Here is a 21,702-nt window from a genome sequence, read left to right on the forward strand (position 1 = left end):
GCGAGCAGGCTAGCAACGGGGCTTGTACGAAAAGCTCCCATCGCCAACCTAATCCCGCTGTGGTGGGGACGCTGTTCAGCATCGCAAGGACGCATGGTCTTGCCGAGCCGTATGCTGCACTGCCGTTGTCTAGCCGTGATAAAATATGTGCCCTATAGAATCGGATGAGCACCTTGCGGTCAGCCCCCCCATTAGTGCTGCTAAGAAACCTCATGACATTCAGCTTCCTAGTGCATTGTACTTTTAACTGCCGTACGTGTGGCTCCCACGATAATTTACTATCGAGGAGCCCAAAAAATTGGTAAGTGTCAACCACGGGAAGAATGTCATATCCTAGATAAAGCTCAGGAGGAGGGTGAAGAGTACGTTGACGACAAAGGTGTACAACAGAGGTCTTTGCAGTGGAAAACCGAAAGCCATGTTCTAAGGTCCACTGCTCTACTCTCCTAATAGCTTGCTGTAATTGTAGCTCTGTGACTGCCATATTACGCAAACTACAGTACAGAGCAAAATCGTCAACATATAGCGACGGTATCACTGCTGAACCAGCAGCAGCGACAATACCATTTATGGCAATCGTGAACAGAGTGACACTAAGAACCAACCACTGTGGGACTCCATATTCCTGAACGAGGTATTGCGAATATGTCCTCCCTACCCAGACACGGAATAGACGGAGGGACAAAAAATTCGCAATAAATACCAGCAAGTTACCTCGGAATCTCCACTGATGCAGGACTGAAAGGATACCATATCGCCATGTGGTGTCGTAGGCCTTATCTAACTCAAAGGAAACAGCTACCAAATGCTATTTGCAGAGAAACGTATCATAGATAGAGCTCTCCAAGCGCACCAACTGTTCAGTGGTCGATCGAGCGGCTCGAAAACCACACTGGTACTCGGACAAGAGTCCTTGTTTCTCCAAGTCGGCAATTTACCATCCTCTCAAATAGCTTACACAGGCAGTTTGTAAGACAAATCGGTCTGTAATTTCCCGCATACTTAGGATCTTTGTCAGGCTTGAGGACAGGAATGACTGTGCCCTCTCGCCACTGAGACGGAAAATCACCCTCTATCCAGATTTGGTTGAACACACGAAGGAGATATCGTAGACTATCATCACTAAGGTGTTTCAACATCTGGTTATGGATGTTGTCTGGTCCAGCAGACATGTCCTTGCAAAGCGCTAAGGGGCTGCAAAGTTCCCACTCTGTAAAGGGCACGTTATAGTCATCTGAAGCTTGAGTGGCAAAACTAAGGTGATGACGTGATGGGTGATGGGCGTTAAAATCGCCCAATAAGAGGAAGGGAGGTGGAATGTGATCTATAACATCAGTGACATCATTTATGTTAAGAGGCTGGCCTGGTGGAAAATAAACATTACACACTGTTGCTATGACAGGCAGCGGAACGCGAACAGCTACAACCTCCAGTGGGAACCTCTTCACTGTAGCCCGGTGAGCATAACGTCATTCTGTCGAGTATAGTCAAAAATTTCTCAAGACTGTATGATGACCTGGTCTGAAATTTGTTTCCTGAATACAGACTATACTCGCAGAACATTCGCTAATGAGCTGGCGCAGCTCAGCAAAATGCCTATCGTAACAGTTACAATTCCATTGTAACAGTGCCATATTGTGCGTGTGGACTTCTGAGGTTTAGGTTAGGAGCAGTGTAATGCTACCCAACCTAACCTACACTCACATCCCCATCCGAAGATGGAGAGAAATGCTCCATGCCTTGGATTCCTTCAACGTAGTCCGGGGGCGGGGTTTATACCTACAAGGGGAGCGCGCAGGTTTTCCAGGAGGAAGACCTGCCGGCGCAGAATCAGGCCCTCCAGGTGGAGCGCATGAGACCCCATTTGTAGGAGAGATGTAGAAGACCGCCTGGTAAGGGTGTTCTTCTTCCCCGTCGTTAATTCTTGTTTATACGGACTCGGAGGTGATTTCCCAGCCCTGGTCGATGATGCTGCCGCCTCCGCCGGCTTAGGCACCTCGTGGGGGAAGGACACGTTGTCTCCTTCCCCTGCTGTGCCGGTGTAGGTTTCTTAGCCGGCACAGGCCTTTTGGTGCTCGAAGGCCGGGATGGACCCACCTTCGAGCTCGTTCTCTTTGCGGCGTTGCTCACAGGAGCAACTGCCGCTTCGGGCGCAGCAATCTTCTGGGAAGGTGTTGCAATGGAAAATGACAAACCTGGGAGAGACTGTGCTATCATGTTTAAGTCTAGTGTCTTGGCCGGAGTATTCAAAGAATTAAACCTACGGCGCACTTCCTGGTGGGAAAGACCATCCAGGGTCTTGATCTACTGGATCTTCTTCTCTGTCAGATAGGTCGGACAGTTCCGATCCCAAGGAGAATGAAGACCAAAGCAGTTAGTGCACTTGTACGGAGGTGTGCACTCCCCAAAGTCATGATCTGAGTTCAGACCGGCGTAAGCCAAGTCGGTTTCTATCTTTATAGTAAATGAATATTTTAGTACGAAAGGACCAAATATTCAAAATAATTTTTAATATACTTTCCCACATGTACCACACACACAGACTGATTCAAACAGCGAGATACCATGTATTCGAATCTCTGGCATTGATAGCACCACATACGAGGGGGGGGGGGATGTACGGCCACACATCGCAATGATAGGTTGTTACCTTGACTTTCTCTGGCAACACTGACATTTTGAAGGAGACTATGAACGCACCCGTCTTCACCGTTGACTTTGCGTGAAATGCGCCGGATGTGTACCATGCCACGGTGCTTCATGTCTTCCATCAATTCATCGTCAGTGTTCAGAAGATCACGGTGGAAAATAACTCCACAAACCAGATTCAAGGTTTTATGCTCTTCCACTTTGACGGGGATGTCACCAAAGTGGTAGCACATAAGTAACTGATCGGCTTGGAGCGCAGTGCTTGTCTTCAGAAGCAAACAACCATTGAGCATTTTCTTTAGATTCTCAAGTTCGCCATTTACACCTTTGATGTGTCTACTGAAAAGTATCGATTTAACCAGCTTGAAATGTTGCCCATCGGTTCTAATAATAATAATAATGTTATTTGTTTTACGTCCCACTAACTACTCTTTTACGGTTTTCGGAGACGCCGAGGTGCCGGAATTTTGTCCCGCAGGAGTTCTTTTACGTGCCAGTAAATCTACAGACACGAGGCTGACGTATTTGAGCACCTTCAAATACCACCGGACTGAGCCAGGATCGAACCTGCCAAATTGGGGTCAGAAGGCCAGCGCCTTAACCGTCTGAGCCACTCAGCCCGGCGCCCATCGGTTCTGGTAGCAACCAGGAACCTAGGGAAGCTGGAACCGAGACTAAAGCTGACTTTTATTATAATTTCGATCCACCTTATTCAATACATAAAAACTGTTGTTTAGATGAAATTACAACATATATTTCAATCAGAACTAGTTTCGACGCCCATTTGCGTCATCATCAGCTGATATAGGTTCTTGGAAAAATTGGCAATCACATAATTTTTTCGAGCGTAGTCGCAAAAGTAGGAGCTCAATCGCCGAGCAGCACGCACATCAAAAATTTTGAAATGGTCTAAAACTAACCCTAAAAAAACCACAATAAAAAATAAAGAGGGGACCATGGCCACATGACTCTTTAAGTCACTGTCTACGACAGGCAGGGATTACCTATGAATGTATTCAGACCCTCCCATCCACAGGAGGTCCAACACATTACACCAAACCACAATTCATGTCCGCACCTAGGTTGCCTATTTTAGTCGCCTCTTATGACAGGCGCATCCCCCACCCGCAGGGAGCAGTTCTGTTAATGTACATACCTGTAAATTAATTTATTCTTACCTGTATAATTTGTAATGCATAATTGTGAAACACACTCTAACTTCCAGAATGGTAATATGCACGAGAAAAATTGAGAATATTGTATATTTCTATGTATTCGACACTCTGGAATATTCAAGAAGGTAGTTTTTTTGTAACGTATCTTTCTGAAAACTTGGCTAGGCATCTATATAAAGTGACAATCTTGATGGTGAAGCGAGTTATTGTTGAGTTACTGAAGTTGTGGTTTGGAAGTTACTGTTTAGTAGCACGTGGCTGACATGCCGAGTTAAGGCAGTCTCCATGTTGAATTGATCAGTAGTCATCTGCTTTACTTGTGTTACAAGAGTGTAACCTCTGTGGTATTCGGTGTCAGTTGTCAACTGTTTTAATAATGGCAGCTTGTTGATATTCTTGAAGAAGTGCTTTATTGTGATATTGTAATTAAGGTTATGTGAGTGTGTAATTTGTGCATATACGTAACTAAAATTAATTGTACCAACTGACAGCATCTCGTGTGCGTCTATGTGGGTACGTTAACTGGCGACCATGACAGGACGTAAAATTTATGAGTGAATACGAGCGTAGTAGTTCAAAATGCAAGAATTTTAGAGAATATGTCGCTCAAACAGTTCAAAGACGAACTTACCAAGAGGAATCTCCCGACGAATGGGAAGAAGAAATCTCTACAGGCGCGACTACGGGCAGACCTAGTAAAAAGGAGAAAATCCTGAAGAATTTTTCATAGAAGTCGACGAAGATTCGGAGACAGAAGAAGAGGTAAATATAACCGAAATGTGTTCTAACTTAATGAACATGATGCAGGCACTCATTACGGAACAGAATGACTAATTTTCAAACCAAATTTTAGACGTAAATAACAAAATTTCAGACGTCAATTCTGGCCTGAATGAAAAATTTCTCAAGCTAACTCAATTTTAACCGGACAAATAGGACAAGTGTATACAAAGGTTTACAATGTAGAACAGGGCCTTGAATCAAAAATTTCAACCGTAAATGACAAAATTTCATCCCAAATAAGCGACGTCACCAAACAATTAAAGCAGCAGATATCAGACATCAGGTCAAAACTGGGACAGGTTGACCAGATCGATAGTAGAGTAAGCCAGCTGGAAGGGGATATCTTGGACCTCAAGGAGGGGGTGGAAATCCAAGTTTCTGGCACAAAACAGGTTGAGGAAAGGATCTCTAACATTGAGGGAAGTCTTGGGAGTTGTATTTCTGCTGTTGAAGGAAGGATAGAAAACCGGATTTCGACCATCGAGGGAGATGTGCAGAATATAAGGGAAAGCACCCACCATGCAGTAGAAAGTAGACTGACTGAAACAGGATGTACCACCACACTTCTAAACCCCTCAAACCTAACCAGCAATACAGGACACCTACACCCGAAGGTGATTAATAGAAAGCCTTTCGGAATTCCACGGGCGACTGGAGGAAAACCCGACTAGCTTCATCGAGGGATCGGTCACTCTATTAGGAAGGACTAGTGTACCAGAGGACGTCTTTGTGCAACTCTTCACACCGCAATTAAAGGGGCAAGCCGCTACTTGGTGGAACAACTTGAAGGGATTAAATCTAAACTGGACAGACTTCAAGAAAAGGAAGCTACTGACTGAGGCACAACCCACTGGCATGAGAGCTAGCACCTTCATCCTACAGAAGTACCCACTCTTCAAGTGTCTGCATCCGGAAGGGAGCGAAAACGAGATCTTATGAGATATCACAGTGCTACTCTACGATAAGATTCGGCCCCTAGTGAAAGTATCATAACCCAGATCCTTTGATGATCTATGCAGAATCATTGCCCAGCTGGAGGAGGAACATAAGAGCAAAGCCACGGAAGAGCCAAGCGCAGTTAGGAAGTGCTACCAGTCTGGAAGAGCAGGACACCTGAAGAACGAGTACCCAGCCTTGACATCGGGAAACTAGGTCTGGCCCATTCTGGAATGAGGGGGGATGGGACCGGGAAAAGGAATGCGCCTCAAGACCTGACAGATAAGCAACCCTGGTCAAGTAGGAGACGGATCGGTCAGATTGTGAGTAGAATAGGCCAACCCCGCCCAGCTATCATCTTAAGGATTGGCAACGAACATTTTTCAGCCATACTCGACAGCTAAGCAAGCCATTCATTTGTTAACGGGACTGTTGACAGACTAGTACCGTATATGAAGTCTCACCATCTCGGAAGGGTAGTGGGAGCAGCGGATAGGGTAACCTATTCCATCCAAGGACAGACTAACCTAACCGCTAAATGCATGAACATGCCTGTCATAATAAATTGATGTTGCAGTGATTCAGAACCTGATACCGGACACCATATTAGGTCATGACTTTCTGGTGGAATCCAAGGTGATCCTACACTATGCAGCTCATGAAGTCTTTTTGGGAAAAGACAGAAGTCTGAGGGTCGCCTGGCACGGTGGAAATCTCCGGACTCGCAAGGATATGGAAGTTGACGTAAACCTGGGAGATATCCAGTTAACACATCTTCGACTTAGTGAAGAAGAGGAGCTGAGACAAAGCTTGAAAGACTTTCCGGAAGTTATCACCAATAAAATAGGATGGACTACCACGGTAACACACACCACTGAATGCAGCGCTTCCTCACCCATCAAACAACACCCATATCCAATCAACCTGTATAAGCGCAACTTCATCATCCAGAAGATTCAAGAGATGAAGGGCAAGGTCTCATCGAATCATCTACATCCTGTTGGGCTTCACCTATCGTCCTACCGAAGAAGAAGAATGGGGAGTATCGACTGTGTGTGGACTTCCGCAGGTTGAATGAGAAGACTGTTAGTGATGCCTACCCCATGCCTGACCTGAAAGACTCGCTGAAACAAGTAAGTGGGTCTAGAATTTTCAGCACGCTGGATCTCAACTCCAGATACTGGCAAGCGGAGGTCGAGGAAAGTTCTAGACCACTGACCACTTTCATGAAACCGAGAGGATTGTACCAGTTTGCAGTAATGCCCTTTGGATTGAAGAAAGCTCCTGCCACCTTCATGCAACTGATGGATAATGCATTATCAGGATATTAAAGATATTATCAGGATATATCGGAGATATTTGCCAAGTGTATCTCGACGACACTTTAATTCTTGATTTATAAAATTTCATTTTTGTTCCGTATTGATAGCCACCAAATATCATAAAAAGAAAGAAAGGTTCCACCTAATCAATATTTATTTATTATCACATGTATGATGGAATATCACATGTATCCACGTATCCATCATAGATGTGATAATAAATAAGTATTGATTAGGTGGAACCTTTCTTTCTTTTTGTGACACTTTAATTCGCACCAAGAATTTTCAAGAACACCTTGTACATCTGAGGAAATTGCTGGAATGACTGAAGATTCATGGACTGACTTGCCAACTGGAGAAGTCCCATTTCGCCCAGTCCCACGTAGAATACCTTGGCCATGCCCTAACCTCTGAAGGCTTAGAAAGGCAACCGGAGAAGAATTGAGCTATTGAAGATGCTGAACATCCACGGACCAAGCGACAAGTACGGCAGTTCCTTGGCTTGTGCGGATGGTATAGCAGCCTTGTGCCACACTTTGAAGAGAAGGCAATACCATTCACCAATCTACTCCATAACAATCACCCTTTCTGATGGACCAGCAAGGAAGAGGCAGCATTCCAAGGCATTCAGGCCGCGATTATGCAACGCTCCCGGTCTAGTCCAACCCGACCCTCAATGGAAGATGTGTTTACATATGGATGCCAGCGACTCCAGCTTAGGAGCAGTGTTATTCCAGGAGAGGAGTGACAGCGGAAGGGACATCATCGAGTAAGCTAGCAAAAAGCTATCACCCACCGAACAACGCTACTGTACTGCTGAGACGGAAGCCATGGCCATGGTGTGGGCCATGGGCAAATTCAGAAGCTACTTGGAGGGAAGGAAGTTCCAGCTCTACACCGATAATGCCGCTCTCAAATGGCTGAACTCAGTCTCTGGCTCAAAATCTAAATTGATGTGATGGGGTCTGTTAATCGCAGAATTTGATTTCGATGCATGTCACGTCCCAGGACCGCCGAACATAGGAGCAGACAACTTACTTATTAGTAAACTGTTTTCATTTGCATAGTCACTAAGGTTTCTGACTTTGAAATCCTCTGAGGATAGGTTTAACATCTGGCAAAATACTTCTAAAAGCACTTAATTTTGCCTTAAGTAGTGGTATTCTTCACAGTTTCTCTAAGGTATTGACGATTTGATTTTTTTTCTTTCGTTGAACCCTTTCACAGATTTGTCAACATGATCATATATTTTCAGAGCTTGATCAACACAGCATCCATTTTCCAACCAACTTATTTCAGTGAACTTATAAGGAGGTGTTTGTGGTTATGTCTATTATGCAGATACCCAAAAAAATTAATAAGGTCCCAGTCAAGTTTGGAGATCCCAGTTATTATGCTCAATTCACTGTATGAAAACTGCATATGCCTATATCAAGAAGAGATTTGGCCACAGGGTTTAGCACCTGCAAATGATTTTTCAAGTTTTTTAATAAAACTGAGGTTAACATTCGGCCCATCCACTGAGACTTGTAAAATATTGCCTAAAGGTAAGGACAGTCCATGTATAAACCCATCTAATAAGTGATCCGCAGTTGCACTGCCTAAAAATACTCTATTTCAATGCTGTGTTGCAACTTTTTAAGATTTACATACCTAAACCTTGGGTATCGCCAGATATTTCATTCCAGGCTTGTGTCAATGTCATACCTTTATATGTGCGTACACTTGTTATGTTATGTGAACTTCTCAGATTGATTCTAATGGTTCCGTCAGCTAGCGCTGTACCGAGTCTGGGGAACCATCTGGTGACGAATGAACGTACCAATTCCAATTCTATTGGGTAACGTCGAAATTCAAACCTCATTGTTTTACAAGCCTTTCTCATGGACAGTCGAGATTTTCTTCTGATGACGCAGAGCAAAGTTCTCTGCGAAACGTAAAGAATTTCACCTTATTTTCTTGACCAGGCATAAGCCTATATCATGTCTATAACATCATCTTTATTCACACTGCAAGTCTTTAAACTCCTCTGACTTGTTCCTGGCACTGCTAATTCCTTTGTAGCTGTGGATGTAGTGCTAACCCTTGGCTGCGTATTTTCAAATGGAGATGGAGTAGAGGTATTCTTTGCAAAGAAAGACATCATTGGCTGGGATGACTTAGCTTTCATGTATTTTATACGAGTAGGTCCTTTAGTAAGCCGGCCCCGTGGTGTAGGGGTAGCACGCCTGCCTCTTACCCAGAGGCCCTGGGTTTGATTCCCGGCCAGGTCAGGGATTTTTACCCGTACCTGAGGGCTGGTTCGAGGTCCACTCAGCCTACGTGATTAGAATTGAGGAGCTATCTGACGGTGAGATAGCGGCCCGGTCTAGAAAGCCAAGAATAACAGCCGAGAGGATTCGTTGTGCTGACCACACAACACCTCGTAATCTGCAGGCCTTCGGGTTGAGCAGCGGTCGCTTGGTAGGCCAAGGCCCTTCAAGGGCTGTAGTGCCATGGGGTTTGGTTTTGGTTTATTTTAGGTCCTTTAGCATCAGAAGTGACTGCTTGTTTGCCGAAATAACTAAGTTTGAACGATTTACAACACACTTTACAATATGCTGAAGTTGCATCATTTACCAATATGTCCAACCAACCACCCAGTTCGGGAAACACTTCACTGTCTAGACGAAGTTTACTAAATGTACACTGCTTGTTAGCCATTGTCATGAGTTTCAAGAAAGCATCACAGAACTGAAAATTAAAGAAACAAACATAAAAATGGTTGAAAGAAATGACACTACGGCAAAACAAAAATTGCAGAATTGTTACGCACTTCTTGTGAAAAAATACCTGAGAAAGAAATGCTACAATAGCCTGGGTTATAACAGACTAGAGCCTAAAAATATCCCCTCAAATCCATCATTGGGGAAGATTTCCCTGACTTTCTAGTATTTTCGTCTATTCTCATGACCAAAATTTTCCCCTGACTTCCCAAAATGTGGACACTACATTACATCTTTATTACCCCACCATAGTCACAAACCACTGGTATAAGGGAATAAAGGAAATATTACATGGCTAGACAACTACAACTAAATCTATAACTAATTTAATCTAAATCCTCTATGCCTAACTTACACTCTATTAATCTACTCTATAGCATCCCACACATGCGCAGATCCCCAACACCACATGTAAAATGCTACCTTCACTACAACTAATTTGGTGGTGCCCCGCACGGGCAGGATACCAGATACCATGCAAGGCACCACCCCTAACTAAATCTACTGAGTTTTCTCCAACATGGGCAGATGACCAGACCACATGTTAGGGCACCCCCTACATCTACACTAACGTCCTAACTAGTTATTCTACTGCCTACACCTAATTTAAAAGAACTGGCTGGTCGTGGCATCTCCTTGGTAAGGAAAACTGCCCACCCAGCCCGTGATACCACTCCCAGGCACGCCTCGAGGGTCAGATGTCTGCCTCCATCGACACCTAGTTGGCAATGTGTTTTCCTCCCCTTCTTTGCGTGGCGGATCACATGAGGCGGAAGCCAATCCATCATGTGACCCGTCACGTTCTTATCTACTGTCCAGCCTGTTGTATACGAGTCCCTTTCTTACACATTGCCAGCACCCATCCTGCTCCCTTTCTTACACATTGCCAGCACCCATCCTTGCTTCTTCTGTTTCACCACGTGCGGACATGCTTATTCTTTTTCACCTTGGGGTGGGTCAGTCCCCCCCCCCTTTCACCTCTTATAGCTCCTCTCACTCCCCATCCCATATCTTTCAGTCTGCTCTCTCTCACTTACTTCCTACATTTCTTCTACCTTATTAACATCTTATCCTCTACAATTTACACAGTAATTGTTCATTTTCTTCAACTATGTCATACAGTTAATATTTATCCACCTTTTTACAACAATGACCGTGCAAACAATTCAATAGTTTCCTTACTTTTCTACTAACTTACACCTTATTTACGTCTCATACTCTACAAACCACTCACTAACTGCACATTTCCTTAAACAGCACCCAAAAAACTCAATAATGTTTATACAACCTCTTTAAAGTTACCCTCTCAACATACTTTCTCCCATCTCTTTATAACAAGGTTTTTGTTCCTCAGCCCTATCTAGATATTACCTACTCGTCTCTTAACACAATCTTTTACCAATATCTACAAATCTCTTCTTATTGTATCTACATTATTTATAATATAACACATTCGTTTAAATCTTCCTCACCACTATCTATATAATACCTACTCGACTCTTAATACATTCTTTTACCAGCATATACACATCTCTTCTCATTGTATCTTCATTATACAGGGTCGTTTTTATGGCCTGCTCTGTGTGTCAGGAGAACAAGCACGAAAGGCGATAGCGCAGCCGGGCGACTCATTTGCCGAGAGATATATTGCTTCATGATCAGCTAAGATGATCTAATGCAGTACAGTAGCGATAACCATTGCTTCACACACAGCAATAGTTCAGTTAATCTGCGGCAGTGGTAGCATGTTCAATGTGTTCGCTTTAAAATAGCGTAGTTTCTGTAGGAATACTAATCGTGTGTTTAATGAGTGATGTAATGGTATACAGTACAACAGCGTGTATTCATTGTGTTGTGCTATGTGAAGCATTCTTCTTATACAGAATGCCGCTTTCGATTCATTCGCAAATTTCCTGGAATCCTCCCTCCCCATAGGAGTACGGTACATAGATTAGTAAAGAAGTTCCGCATCACCGGGTCCATTCTTAACAAGAAATCATGCAGGAGACGAACCGTTTTAACAGAGGAAAAGCTTGACGAAATAGGAGCTCTCTTGGAAAGAACTCCAACAAAATCCCTGTCGCATCTCGCCGTACAAGCTAATGTGTCATTATCTTCTGCCCACAAAGCAACAAAACTGTTTAAAGCAAAACTGTACAAACCCACCCCTGCTCAATATTTAAGAGGACCTGACAGCTTCGTTAGGGTTCGGTATTGTAACTGGTTGCTTCAGTCAGTTCACGATGGGTATGTTGACCCAGAACTTTTATTTTATAGTGATGAAGCATGGCTATACTTAAGTGGCTATGTAAATAGTCAAAACAATCGCTACTGGTGTGCAGAAAATCCCCACCAGCTGCATGTCCGTCCACTTCAAGATGTAAAAATAGGAGTTTGGTGCGCAATAAGTGCTCACAGAATTTACAGGGCCTATATTTTTCCGCGAAACAATAAATGCTGATCGATATATAGACCTCGTTCTCAGACCATTCTTTCAAGAGCTGACGGAAGAAGAAAGGAGTAATGGTTACTTTATGCAAGATAATGCGATGGCACACACTGCTAATCGGTCTATGGAGGTAATACGGAAAGTTTTCGAAGATCGTGTGGTTAATTATCCCCCTAGATCTCCTGATTTAAATCCCTGTGATTATTACATGTGGGGGATGCTGAAGGGAAAAGTGTATGTGAACAATCCTCACACAAGAGAAGAACTACAAAAGAACATTACACAAGTTATTTCGAACATCACACGAGCTGAGATTCGTCGAGTGTCTGCAAACCTATTTATGAGGTGTCGGGCGTGCTTGACAGCTGAGGGACAACATTTTGAACATAAAATGTAATGCCAGGTAGGTTTTAGACTAATAGTTTCACTAGAAATGGATTTCTATAAGTGTGAATTGCCTTGAGTAGTGGGGAGGAAAAGCGCGCATTATACCGGCTAGCGACCGAGTGTCATTACGCCACCTGTGCCGTGCTTTGCATGGTGCTGCCGAGCATGCTAAAGAAAAGACCCTGTATATAATCTAACACATTCGTTTAAATCTTACTTCCCCTTTCTCTGAATACTACATTTCGATATTCAACTCACCATTTTGCCTATCTCCTATCTTCCTCACATCTCCCCCTGCTTCTGTCCTCTCCCCTTTTCTAGACATACCTCCAGTCCTCCCTTCTTCTTCTTTCTTCCCTTCATCTTATCCCTATCTCATCTCTCTCCTCCTTTTACTGTCCCCTTTTCGCTCTCACCGTTCTACCTGTTATTCGCTCATTTTCTTTAAAAATCTAGCTCTAACCGCATTTAAATTGATATATTTGCTCCTCTCTCCCACTCTACACAAACATGCTGTCATCTTATAACTCTTTTCTACTTTTTCTATCTCTTTCTTATTCAGCACTTTCTTTTCAATCTCCTCTAAGTCTCTGCATTGGTTAAATATATCCAGGTCCTGCATACAAAATACATCTATCCTTATGCTCTTGTCCTACCCATCCCCTGTTTTTCGGAACTCCCATTACCCACCAATATAAACCTCTTATCCCTTCTGCCCTCAAATTCGGTTCTCGGGTTCGTTATTTCCACCAATTTGTTTAATACTGATAGCGAGTTTCTCTCCCTACATTCCATTATTAAACTCTGTCTTTCTATATCTGATACTCTCCCCTTTACCCTTTTCCATGAACACTCTTTCCTCTACCCCCATCCCGCACACACTAATTCCCCTAACCTTAAATTTTGCCTTTTTTTTTTTTTTTACACTTATTCACCCAGTATCCTTCGTTCTCCATACTTTTCTGGAACCTATACACCTGTTGTAATAAATCCCCTCCCTTCCCTTCTAATCTTATCCGATACTTAATCACCCTCTTAGCTATTGTAATCTCTATCGATTCTTTACATACTAATCTAGCTCCCGCATTTGCAGTACAGTCTGGAACACTCATCATAATCTTACTAAATTTTGCCACTACTTGGTTTAGTTCCTTCCTACCCTTCTCCAATTCCCGAACTTCTACCCCAAATAACATTTTACCTTTTACCAGTGATTGGAACACCATTTTCTGAATTTTGTACTTTATACCCGGGAATTTATTTTCTACTACCCCCACTGCTGCAAGTGCTTCCCTTCCCTTTAACCTGGCCCTCCTACATTGCTCTTTCCATGATCCGTTACTACTAATTACACCTAAATACTCAATTTTTTTTCCAGGTCTGATTTCTTCCTGCTCTACCATCCAAACTTTCTTTTCTTTCCTGGCTTTCCTTTTACTACATACCATTATCTGTGTCTTCCTTACATTTACTCTAAGTGACCATCTTCTAGTATATTCAACAACCTCATAAAACCCTCTTTGCAACCCACTTGCTGTTAGTGCCAAGATCAATAGATCATCTGCAAATAGCAGGCCCGGTACCTCCCGCTTCCCTATCCAAGGACATTGCCATCTCTCCCCTCCATGTCTCTCTAAAATATTATTTATAAACAATAAAAATAATATCGGTGACAGCTCTCAAGCCCCTCTTTGATTCAATACACTTATTTAACGGCAAAAATTTCATTATTGGTCCGTATTGAAATGAGATTTACAGTCAAAGATAAGGGTAAGATTTTCCACCTGTTCAATACTATTAAAAAATGCGAAATAATTAAAATGTCATATTTTTATTGTCTTTATTTTTATGTACCGGTTTCAGCATTGTACAGAGGCTGAACAGGTGGAAAATCCTACCCTTATCTTTGACTGTCAATACACTTAATCAACCCTCCCCCCTGTAATATATCATCACCAGTATTTTCTCATGTATTCCTTCTACCAGCTGATGTACCCGTGCTTCACTAAGGAATTCTAGATTGTATACAGAATTCTAAGTTAGGTAGTGTGCACGTTGTGAGCAAGATTGTATTAAATTGAATAGCTTTCAATGCTACCCCAGAAACGCGACGGAGAAGTCACCAAACGTCTTTTCACATATGAAGACTGGGATAGGGAATTTTCATTGTAATGGTAGGCCTGCTTGCCTACCTTCAGTCACTATCAGGTTGGGGAGTTTTTATTATAATGGCAGACACTCACTCTCCACCTGCCTTTGCCATCCTCAGAAAGACGGTCTTGGTGGTTTTCCCAACTGAAATGAACATAGGTCATTACAATTACGTCAGTTGGTATGGCGCAATTAGAAGCAATGCTTTCATATGAAATATTCGATGAAATGAAAACCCCCCACACATTTTCTCACTTTTAACGAACAGTACTATGCTGCCGATCAAACAATCCAAAGTTTCAGAGCTGGAATGACCAACCCGCACACAGCCGTGATGCGTGAACACTCTCCGCCTTTTTTTGGCTGGGGGTGGGGGGTGGAATGTCGAATAGTGGAGAGTCCCAGGGCAAAACCTATGCCCTTTTACCAATCTGTTTCCTAGGAGTACCCAACGAGCAGTGAAATATCAATTCACTACACACGTGGCGGAAAAATCTATCTGAGTTGAGGGAAATTTTTCTTCCAAGCCAGAGCAGAAGCCACCTCTTCACCGCTAATTTGGAATAAAATGAATGTAGAATTTAATAAAAGTGAAGAGGAAGAAGCCGTTCTTAAGAAACGGCTCTTTTCAAGGGTTGAATTTTGAGTTTACGAGTGAAATGTGGTACTATAATTCGGAATAGGCCTAAATTGTAATTCTTGACCAGGCCGTACTACTACCACCACTAAGTGAGCCACCGCCTTAAATGAGCACACTGCTCATTCAAATAAGCACGTCAGAGTAGGGATAGAATAGCTGGAATACTATGTTGAACCAGTGTGTTACGGACCAGCAGTATCAGAAAATGGCATGCTAAAGAAGAAAGTTTTCTCACTCCCCAGCCATTTCCCGCCAATATTCAGTCAGGTGGTTATACTCGGTATGCAGCAGTAACCCATCTATCGTAGTTGAGTGGCAGCCTAAGAGATAAACAACAACACAACAATGGTCAATGTAACGTTATTGTTGATAAATGTTATGTGCTTTCGATATTGTAAGCCTTCACATTTATTTTTCTTCTGGCTCTGAAATACCACTCTTATCATAGTCGGTATGGTATAACTGAATAAAGCTTAAATGATCAGAAATTGTATTCTGTATAACTTTTGTTATGTAGTACCTTTCGATAGGACCAATAACATAGGTATTTAAAAATTAAATTTTAGGTGCCTTTCCCTAAACTACAATTTCATCCAGGGTGAATAAAACTGTTTATAGATTAGACTGTAGTTTCTTATTCCCCGACATTATATAACGATTTTCATTAAATTCTATTAGCCCATTTTGTCGTGGCTTGGTGTTGATGATATGGACGTAGCAAGAAAAAATACAATGTATAAGACATAAATGATCGTACATTTAATTCTATATAACTTCAGTTATGTAGTATTTATCGATAGGACCACTAATAATATAAATATTTGAGATTTAAATTTTAGGCCTTCCCCTAAACTACCATTTTGCTCAGTGTGAGTAAAATAATTTATAGCCTAGATTGTAGTGGCTCATCCCCCGACTTTGCATACCGATTTTCATTAAATTCTCTTCAGCCGTTTTCTCGTGATGCGTGTACATACATACAGAAATTATGGAAAAGTAAAAAGTGCATTTCCTTGTTACTGTGGACATGACTGATACAGAAATACCATTCTTTTCAAATTCTGAGCAATGTACAAATAAAACTCTTATTTTATATATATAGATTTACGCCCTCATTTTCTTTGACAGCCCTATATCCCTAAATCTAGTAAATAACACCTCCCGACCCACTGTATCAAAGGCTTTGTCTAAATCAATCGCTGCTACATATAATCTCATCCCTGCTACCCTCACATACTTCGTAATTACAGTATCCAAAATCCACACATTATCCACCATGTTCCTCCCTTTCCTAAACCCATTCTGATACTCCGATATCCTCCCATACGGCTCTGCCCAATTGTTAATCCTATTGGCTAAAATTCCTGTATACACCTTCGACAATGAGTCAAGGAGTGTTATTCCTCTATAATTATTAGGATCACTTCGAACCACTTTATTCTTATATATTAGACATAACACCCCTTTTCTCCACCCGCTAGGAAATTTTGCAGTTTCCAACATCCTGTTAAAAAATTTAAGCATCACCTTCAACATCGGTTCATTTGCCCCCACTTCCTTCCATACCCCGTTTGTAATAAAGTTCGCACCACCTGCTGCATTTGTTCTTGCCTTACTTAACACCCTAATTACTTCCTGTCTTGTTATCTCCTCATCTAGTATCTGTATTCCTACTTCTAGTTCTCTTACGACATAAGTCTTGCTCATTTCCATGTGCCAGTTTCCCCTCCCACTCAAAAGACTTCTAAAATATCCTACCCACTCATTTTCTCCTATATTTGTTTCCATCCCCGTTGGACTCGTTCTCTTTATTTTATTTATAACTTCCCAAATCCTCTCAAATCACTTCTCTTTGCAGTATCCTTTTATTCTCTCAGCTTCCACCTCTATCCAGTCTTTCTTTTTCTCATTCAGTAACTTCTTGTAATCTCTTCTGAATTCGCAATATTCCCCCTGGCACGGGGACTGGGCAAATGTGTCGTCTTTATCATCATTTCATCCTCATCATGACGCACAGGTCGCCTACGGGCATCAAATCAAAAGACCTGCACCTGGCGAGCTGAAGTCCTCGGACATACCCCGGCACTAGAAGCCATACGCCATTTCATTTAATTTCTCTACGCTACTCTGAGTACCGTAAAGCATTTTTCTACGACTCCAAACATGCAGAATGGGATTCTGTAGACACCTGCTGTAGGAAGAGGATGGTGCTTGTCTTTAGCAGACTTCAGTACTTCCTGCATTTTTTTGTTGGTCTATATATGGTTTTTACCCCCATTGGACTCCAGTACCCTACCTATTCTGTCAGTTGTCTTCCCAATATACGGCAGAAAGGCTTTAGCCGCTCCTCTTCTTTCTCCCTGGTTGTTTGATGTCTGGGGTCGAGTGCTCGCTGGATATGGCTGTACCCTTTAGCAAGTAGGGCCATATTGAGGTGGCTGAGGTTGACAAATTCTCCTTGCAGTCAGCAAGCGTCTTAATCACTCCATATTTTTGTTGTGGATGGTGGTTGGTCATCTTCTGAAGGCAGCAATCTGTGTGGGTCGGCTTGTGGTACAGTATGTGTCCCAAGTTTAAATTGGCCGTCTTCTTTACCAGAACATCGAGGAAAGAGTTTTCCTTTGTTTTCTGTCTCCGTAGTGAACTGAATATTGGTGTTAATACTATTCAGATATTACTCTGATTTAAATCATTGCACCCTGCCATTTATAAAAGACCAAATTCACAGATGTAGATCACAATATGATAAAGGATCATGTAAACTAATTTTCTAGATAGGAGAGCCACAATAGCAGAAAAAAAAACTTCAAAAGAGCACTTAAATGCATATTCGAATATTACCACGCTTTATCTTGCTTTTAAAAGCAAGTAGCCAGACACAAATTTACCATTTTTACCGCACGGTTTTCACGAGCACTTCCCCATATTATATTTCAGGATGCCCTGGAGTGACAATTGTTGGTCGTGTGACAAGTTGGATATCACTATTAAAGCTTTTGATGACAAAAACGAAAGGGCTGCAGCAAAGCAATGCCTTGAGTTACACCACTGGAAAGCAGAGAGGGTACTAGATTTGCTGAGGGCGAATATTAACACTTCACAATACCTACCAGAAATTTTGCAACAATAGCTATGGAGTATGGATTTGCAACATGTTCATTGATACACACCAATATGTTCTACTCCTGTCAACTTTCTATGTACAACTTATTTATTCAATTAAGAGACAACAACAGCTGTACATGGACCTGACATGAAGGAATAGCAGGTCATGGAGGAAACGAGATAGCCTCATGCGTCTTGAAGGTGATAAGGATACCAGTGACTGCCAAAACAACATTAACTGTGTGGTGCGATAATTGAACTGGTCAGAATAAGAACATGATTATGATGTTGTTCGCTATGATTTACTTGGATGCTACTGATGTACTCAGCACTGTTGACGAAGTTCCCCTTCTCTGGGCATAGTTACCTGCCCTGTGATAGGGACTTGGGGATTATAGAAAAAAAAGAAAGGCATGAAAATATCAGAGTCTGCTTGTGTGAAAAGGCCCTTCAAGGTGATAAGGATGGAACCAGAGGACTTCACTGATGTGAAGTCTGTAGCCGAGGAGTACGTTAATACTTCAAACTTGAAAATTAAAACCATTTCATGGTTAATTGTAATTTATAGCTATTGGCTGAATTAAATTCTTTATTAAAGGTGCAATTATATATCAGTCTCCCAAGCCCACAAAACTGAATACACCAACAGTCTACACAAGCCCTATCTATTCATCACAGGGGCTGCCTGCATAACGAATGGCATTAATAGTACTAGCCACCGCTCATACCTCAGTCACATTGTCAAAGCCAAATATCAGACTGATAAGACAAGTTTGTAAAAGTAACCAAGTAGTTCTGTTTTCGTCCTGACGACATAGTGCTCTGTTTACAAAAGAAAATATTTATAAAATCCTCCTATCAATACAAGTCAAGGAGGATTTTATAAATATTTTCTTTTGTAAAGTGATAACCGTCAATACGGAATGAGATTCATAACTTGCAATAGTGCTCTGTTAAAAAAAAATCCTCACCAGAGACACAGGTGAATGGCAAATGCACCTGCCATAAAATTTAGAAGCATCGGTTTACATTAAAAAAATTTTTTTTTGCTAGTTGCTTTACGTCACACTGACACAGATAGGTCTTATGGTGACGATGGGATAGGAAAGGCCTAGGAGTTGGAAGGAAGCGGCCGTGGCCTTAATTAAGGTACAGCCCCAGCATTTTCGTGGTGTGAAAATGGGAAACCATGGAAAACCATCTTCAGGGCTGCCGACAGTGGGATTCGAACCCACTGTTTCATGGATGCAAGCTCACAGCCGCGTGCTCCTGACCGCACGGCTAACTCGCCCGGTGAAGCATAGGTTTAAGATCCCATATTCCACTTACACAAATAAAAACATGACCCGCCAGGCTGAGTGGCTCAGACAGTTGAGGCGCTCGCCTTCTGACCACAACTTGGCAGGGTCGATCCTGGCTCAGTCCGGTGGCATTTGAAAGTGCTTGAATACTTCAGCCTCGTGTCGGTAGATTAACTGGCATGTAAAAGAACTCCTGCAGGACTAAACTTCGGCACCTCGGCGTCTCCGAAACCGTAAGAGTAGTTGGTGAGACGTAAAGCCAATAACATTACAATTAAAATATGATCTCGATAAACACAAATTCTGTAACATACCACATGTGGGTGAATACAAGTGCCGGTAGTTCTAGAAGAACCGGCATATAACTCTACTAAAACCATAGTATAATTCATATTTTTTTTTTTTTTTAGGAGGTACCGGTACGTTCTCTATTTTGAAAATAAAAGAAGGTGGGGGTTGGGGGTTAACACTGCTTTTAAAGCAGAATATCGATGGCATATTTTACATCATTGCGACATCTTAAAAGAAGAAAAAAAAGGAAGAAAAAACAACACTGATGAGCTACGAAAATATGCGGGGTGAAATGAAGAGATATGGAAAATACCCCAAAAATGTCAACGTAACTCACCTTAAAAGACTGTATACATTCCAACACAAATAAATCACTGTGATCTGGTAAACTGTCACATAATCTATTGATGTATTTTTTGCATTCTGTATCTATCAACTTCGTGTGTTCCTGTCTTTTATACCGAGCCACAATGTTTACATTACTGTCTGATATGGTGCTGTTGTCCCAAGTTCTGCCGTCCGTAGGAAATTCATATTTTGAAGCACCAACACCACTATCTTTCATGTGAATCAACAAAACTACGGTAATATAAAGAAATGACATTATAAATCGTAAGTTCATTTTCTTCAACTATCTCAAATAACACACGGCAGACACATCCACTTTCACGCCCATCGAAATCGAAACTCATTTATCTACTTGCTACACAAGGCAAGCAGCTTCGTTCATGCATAGCTTCTCGCACCACAAGTGCAAGTTCCAAGTTGTAATAGAACGATCTGTCATTGTATCGATACAGAGGATCGATATAATACAGGAAATCGATGGTAGTGTCGTGTGCCAACATATTTTTCGAGTATTTGGCGCCAAATATCCAGCTGCTACATTGTACGTAGTACGAAGGATGTCAAGAATTTGCACATGATCATAGTACATTGCGGAGGTATTTACGAATTTTCACTATTTAAAAGAGTTTTCCATGTATTTTATAGGGTTTTATTAATACAACCTTTCACTTTATTCAAGAGCTTATGATATATCTATCTATCTATCTATCTATCTATCTGATTTGTGTTATAGTGTTTGTTTGTGATTTGATTTAGGCTTGAGATACGAATAGATGGTCGCACATCACCTTTTTTCGTCTGTTTCCTCGATCAAGTAGAGAGATATTAAATTTTTGCCAGTATCGGTATTCGAACCTTTCATCTGTGTACACGTTCGCCAAAGAGCGTTACGACACCCGCTATAACGTGTGTTTTTTTACAAAAAGTACATATTCACGCTAATTTGCATTGGAAATTCATGAATAAGTTGACCTTGAATTCGTTACGGTAGAGAAGCCACCATCGCCAGTTCACTTGTAGGCGTTGTGAAATGCTAATACATTAGAATATATTGAAGGAGTAGGGATGCGAAAATAGGAGCAGTACCTTCAAGCCATTCAGGATAGGGTGTGGCTGCTATAAGGAATGGTGTTGCTATCGTCGCATATATCTATATGACTTTCATGTTTGTGAAGTCGAAGATGAGACAGGTAAAGATCTTGTTCTATTCCATGATGACATTCATACATACATACATACATTATCATTATAGACCGTTATGCCTTTCAGCATTCTGTCTGCAAGCCTCTGTGAATTTACTAAACTTCACCACAATCCTCTATTTGCAACTAGCGCTGTGTCCTCGTTTAGTTCTATACCTCTTATCTTTAAATCTTTAGAAACTGATTCTAACCATCCTC

The 21,702-nt window shown here is 41.9% G+C and overlaps 2 protein-coding genes across 2 annotated transcripts in view; one reads left to right on the plus strand and one right to left on the minus strand.

The window, feature by feature from the left end:
* Glg1 (golgi glycoprotein 1) overlaps positions 1-20,666 on the minus strand; it is a 266,753-nt gene extending 246,087 nt beyond the window's left edge. The window contains exon 1 of the mRNA XM_067151476.2: positions 20,292-20,666. Coding sequence (XP_067007577.1) covers positions 20,292-20,576 — 285 coding nt within the window. The 5' untranslated portion in view covers positions 20,577-20,666. The remainder of the gene's footprint in view (positions 1-20,291) is intronic.
* Positions 20,667-20,823: 157 nt separating this feature from the next.
* The window catches only part of Prim2 (DNA primase subunit 2), a 127,724-nt gene continuing 126,845 nt past the window's right edge, over positions 20,824-21,702 (plus strand). The window contains exon 1 of the mRNA XM_067150809.2: positions 20,824-20,898. The gene's annotated coding sequence lies outside the window, so the exon portion shown is untranslated. The remainder of the gene's footprint in view (positions 20,899-21,702) is intronic.

Source organism: Anabrus simplex, chromosome 7, assembly GCF_040414725.1.
Source record: "Anabrus simplex isolate iqAnaSimp1 chromosome 7, ASM4041472v1, whole genome shotgun sequence".
NCBI classification, from domain to species: Eukaryota; Metazoa; Arthropoda; class Insecta; order Orthoptera; family Tettigoniidae; genus Anabrus; species Anabrus simplex.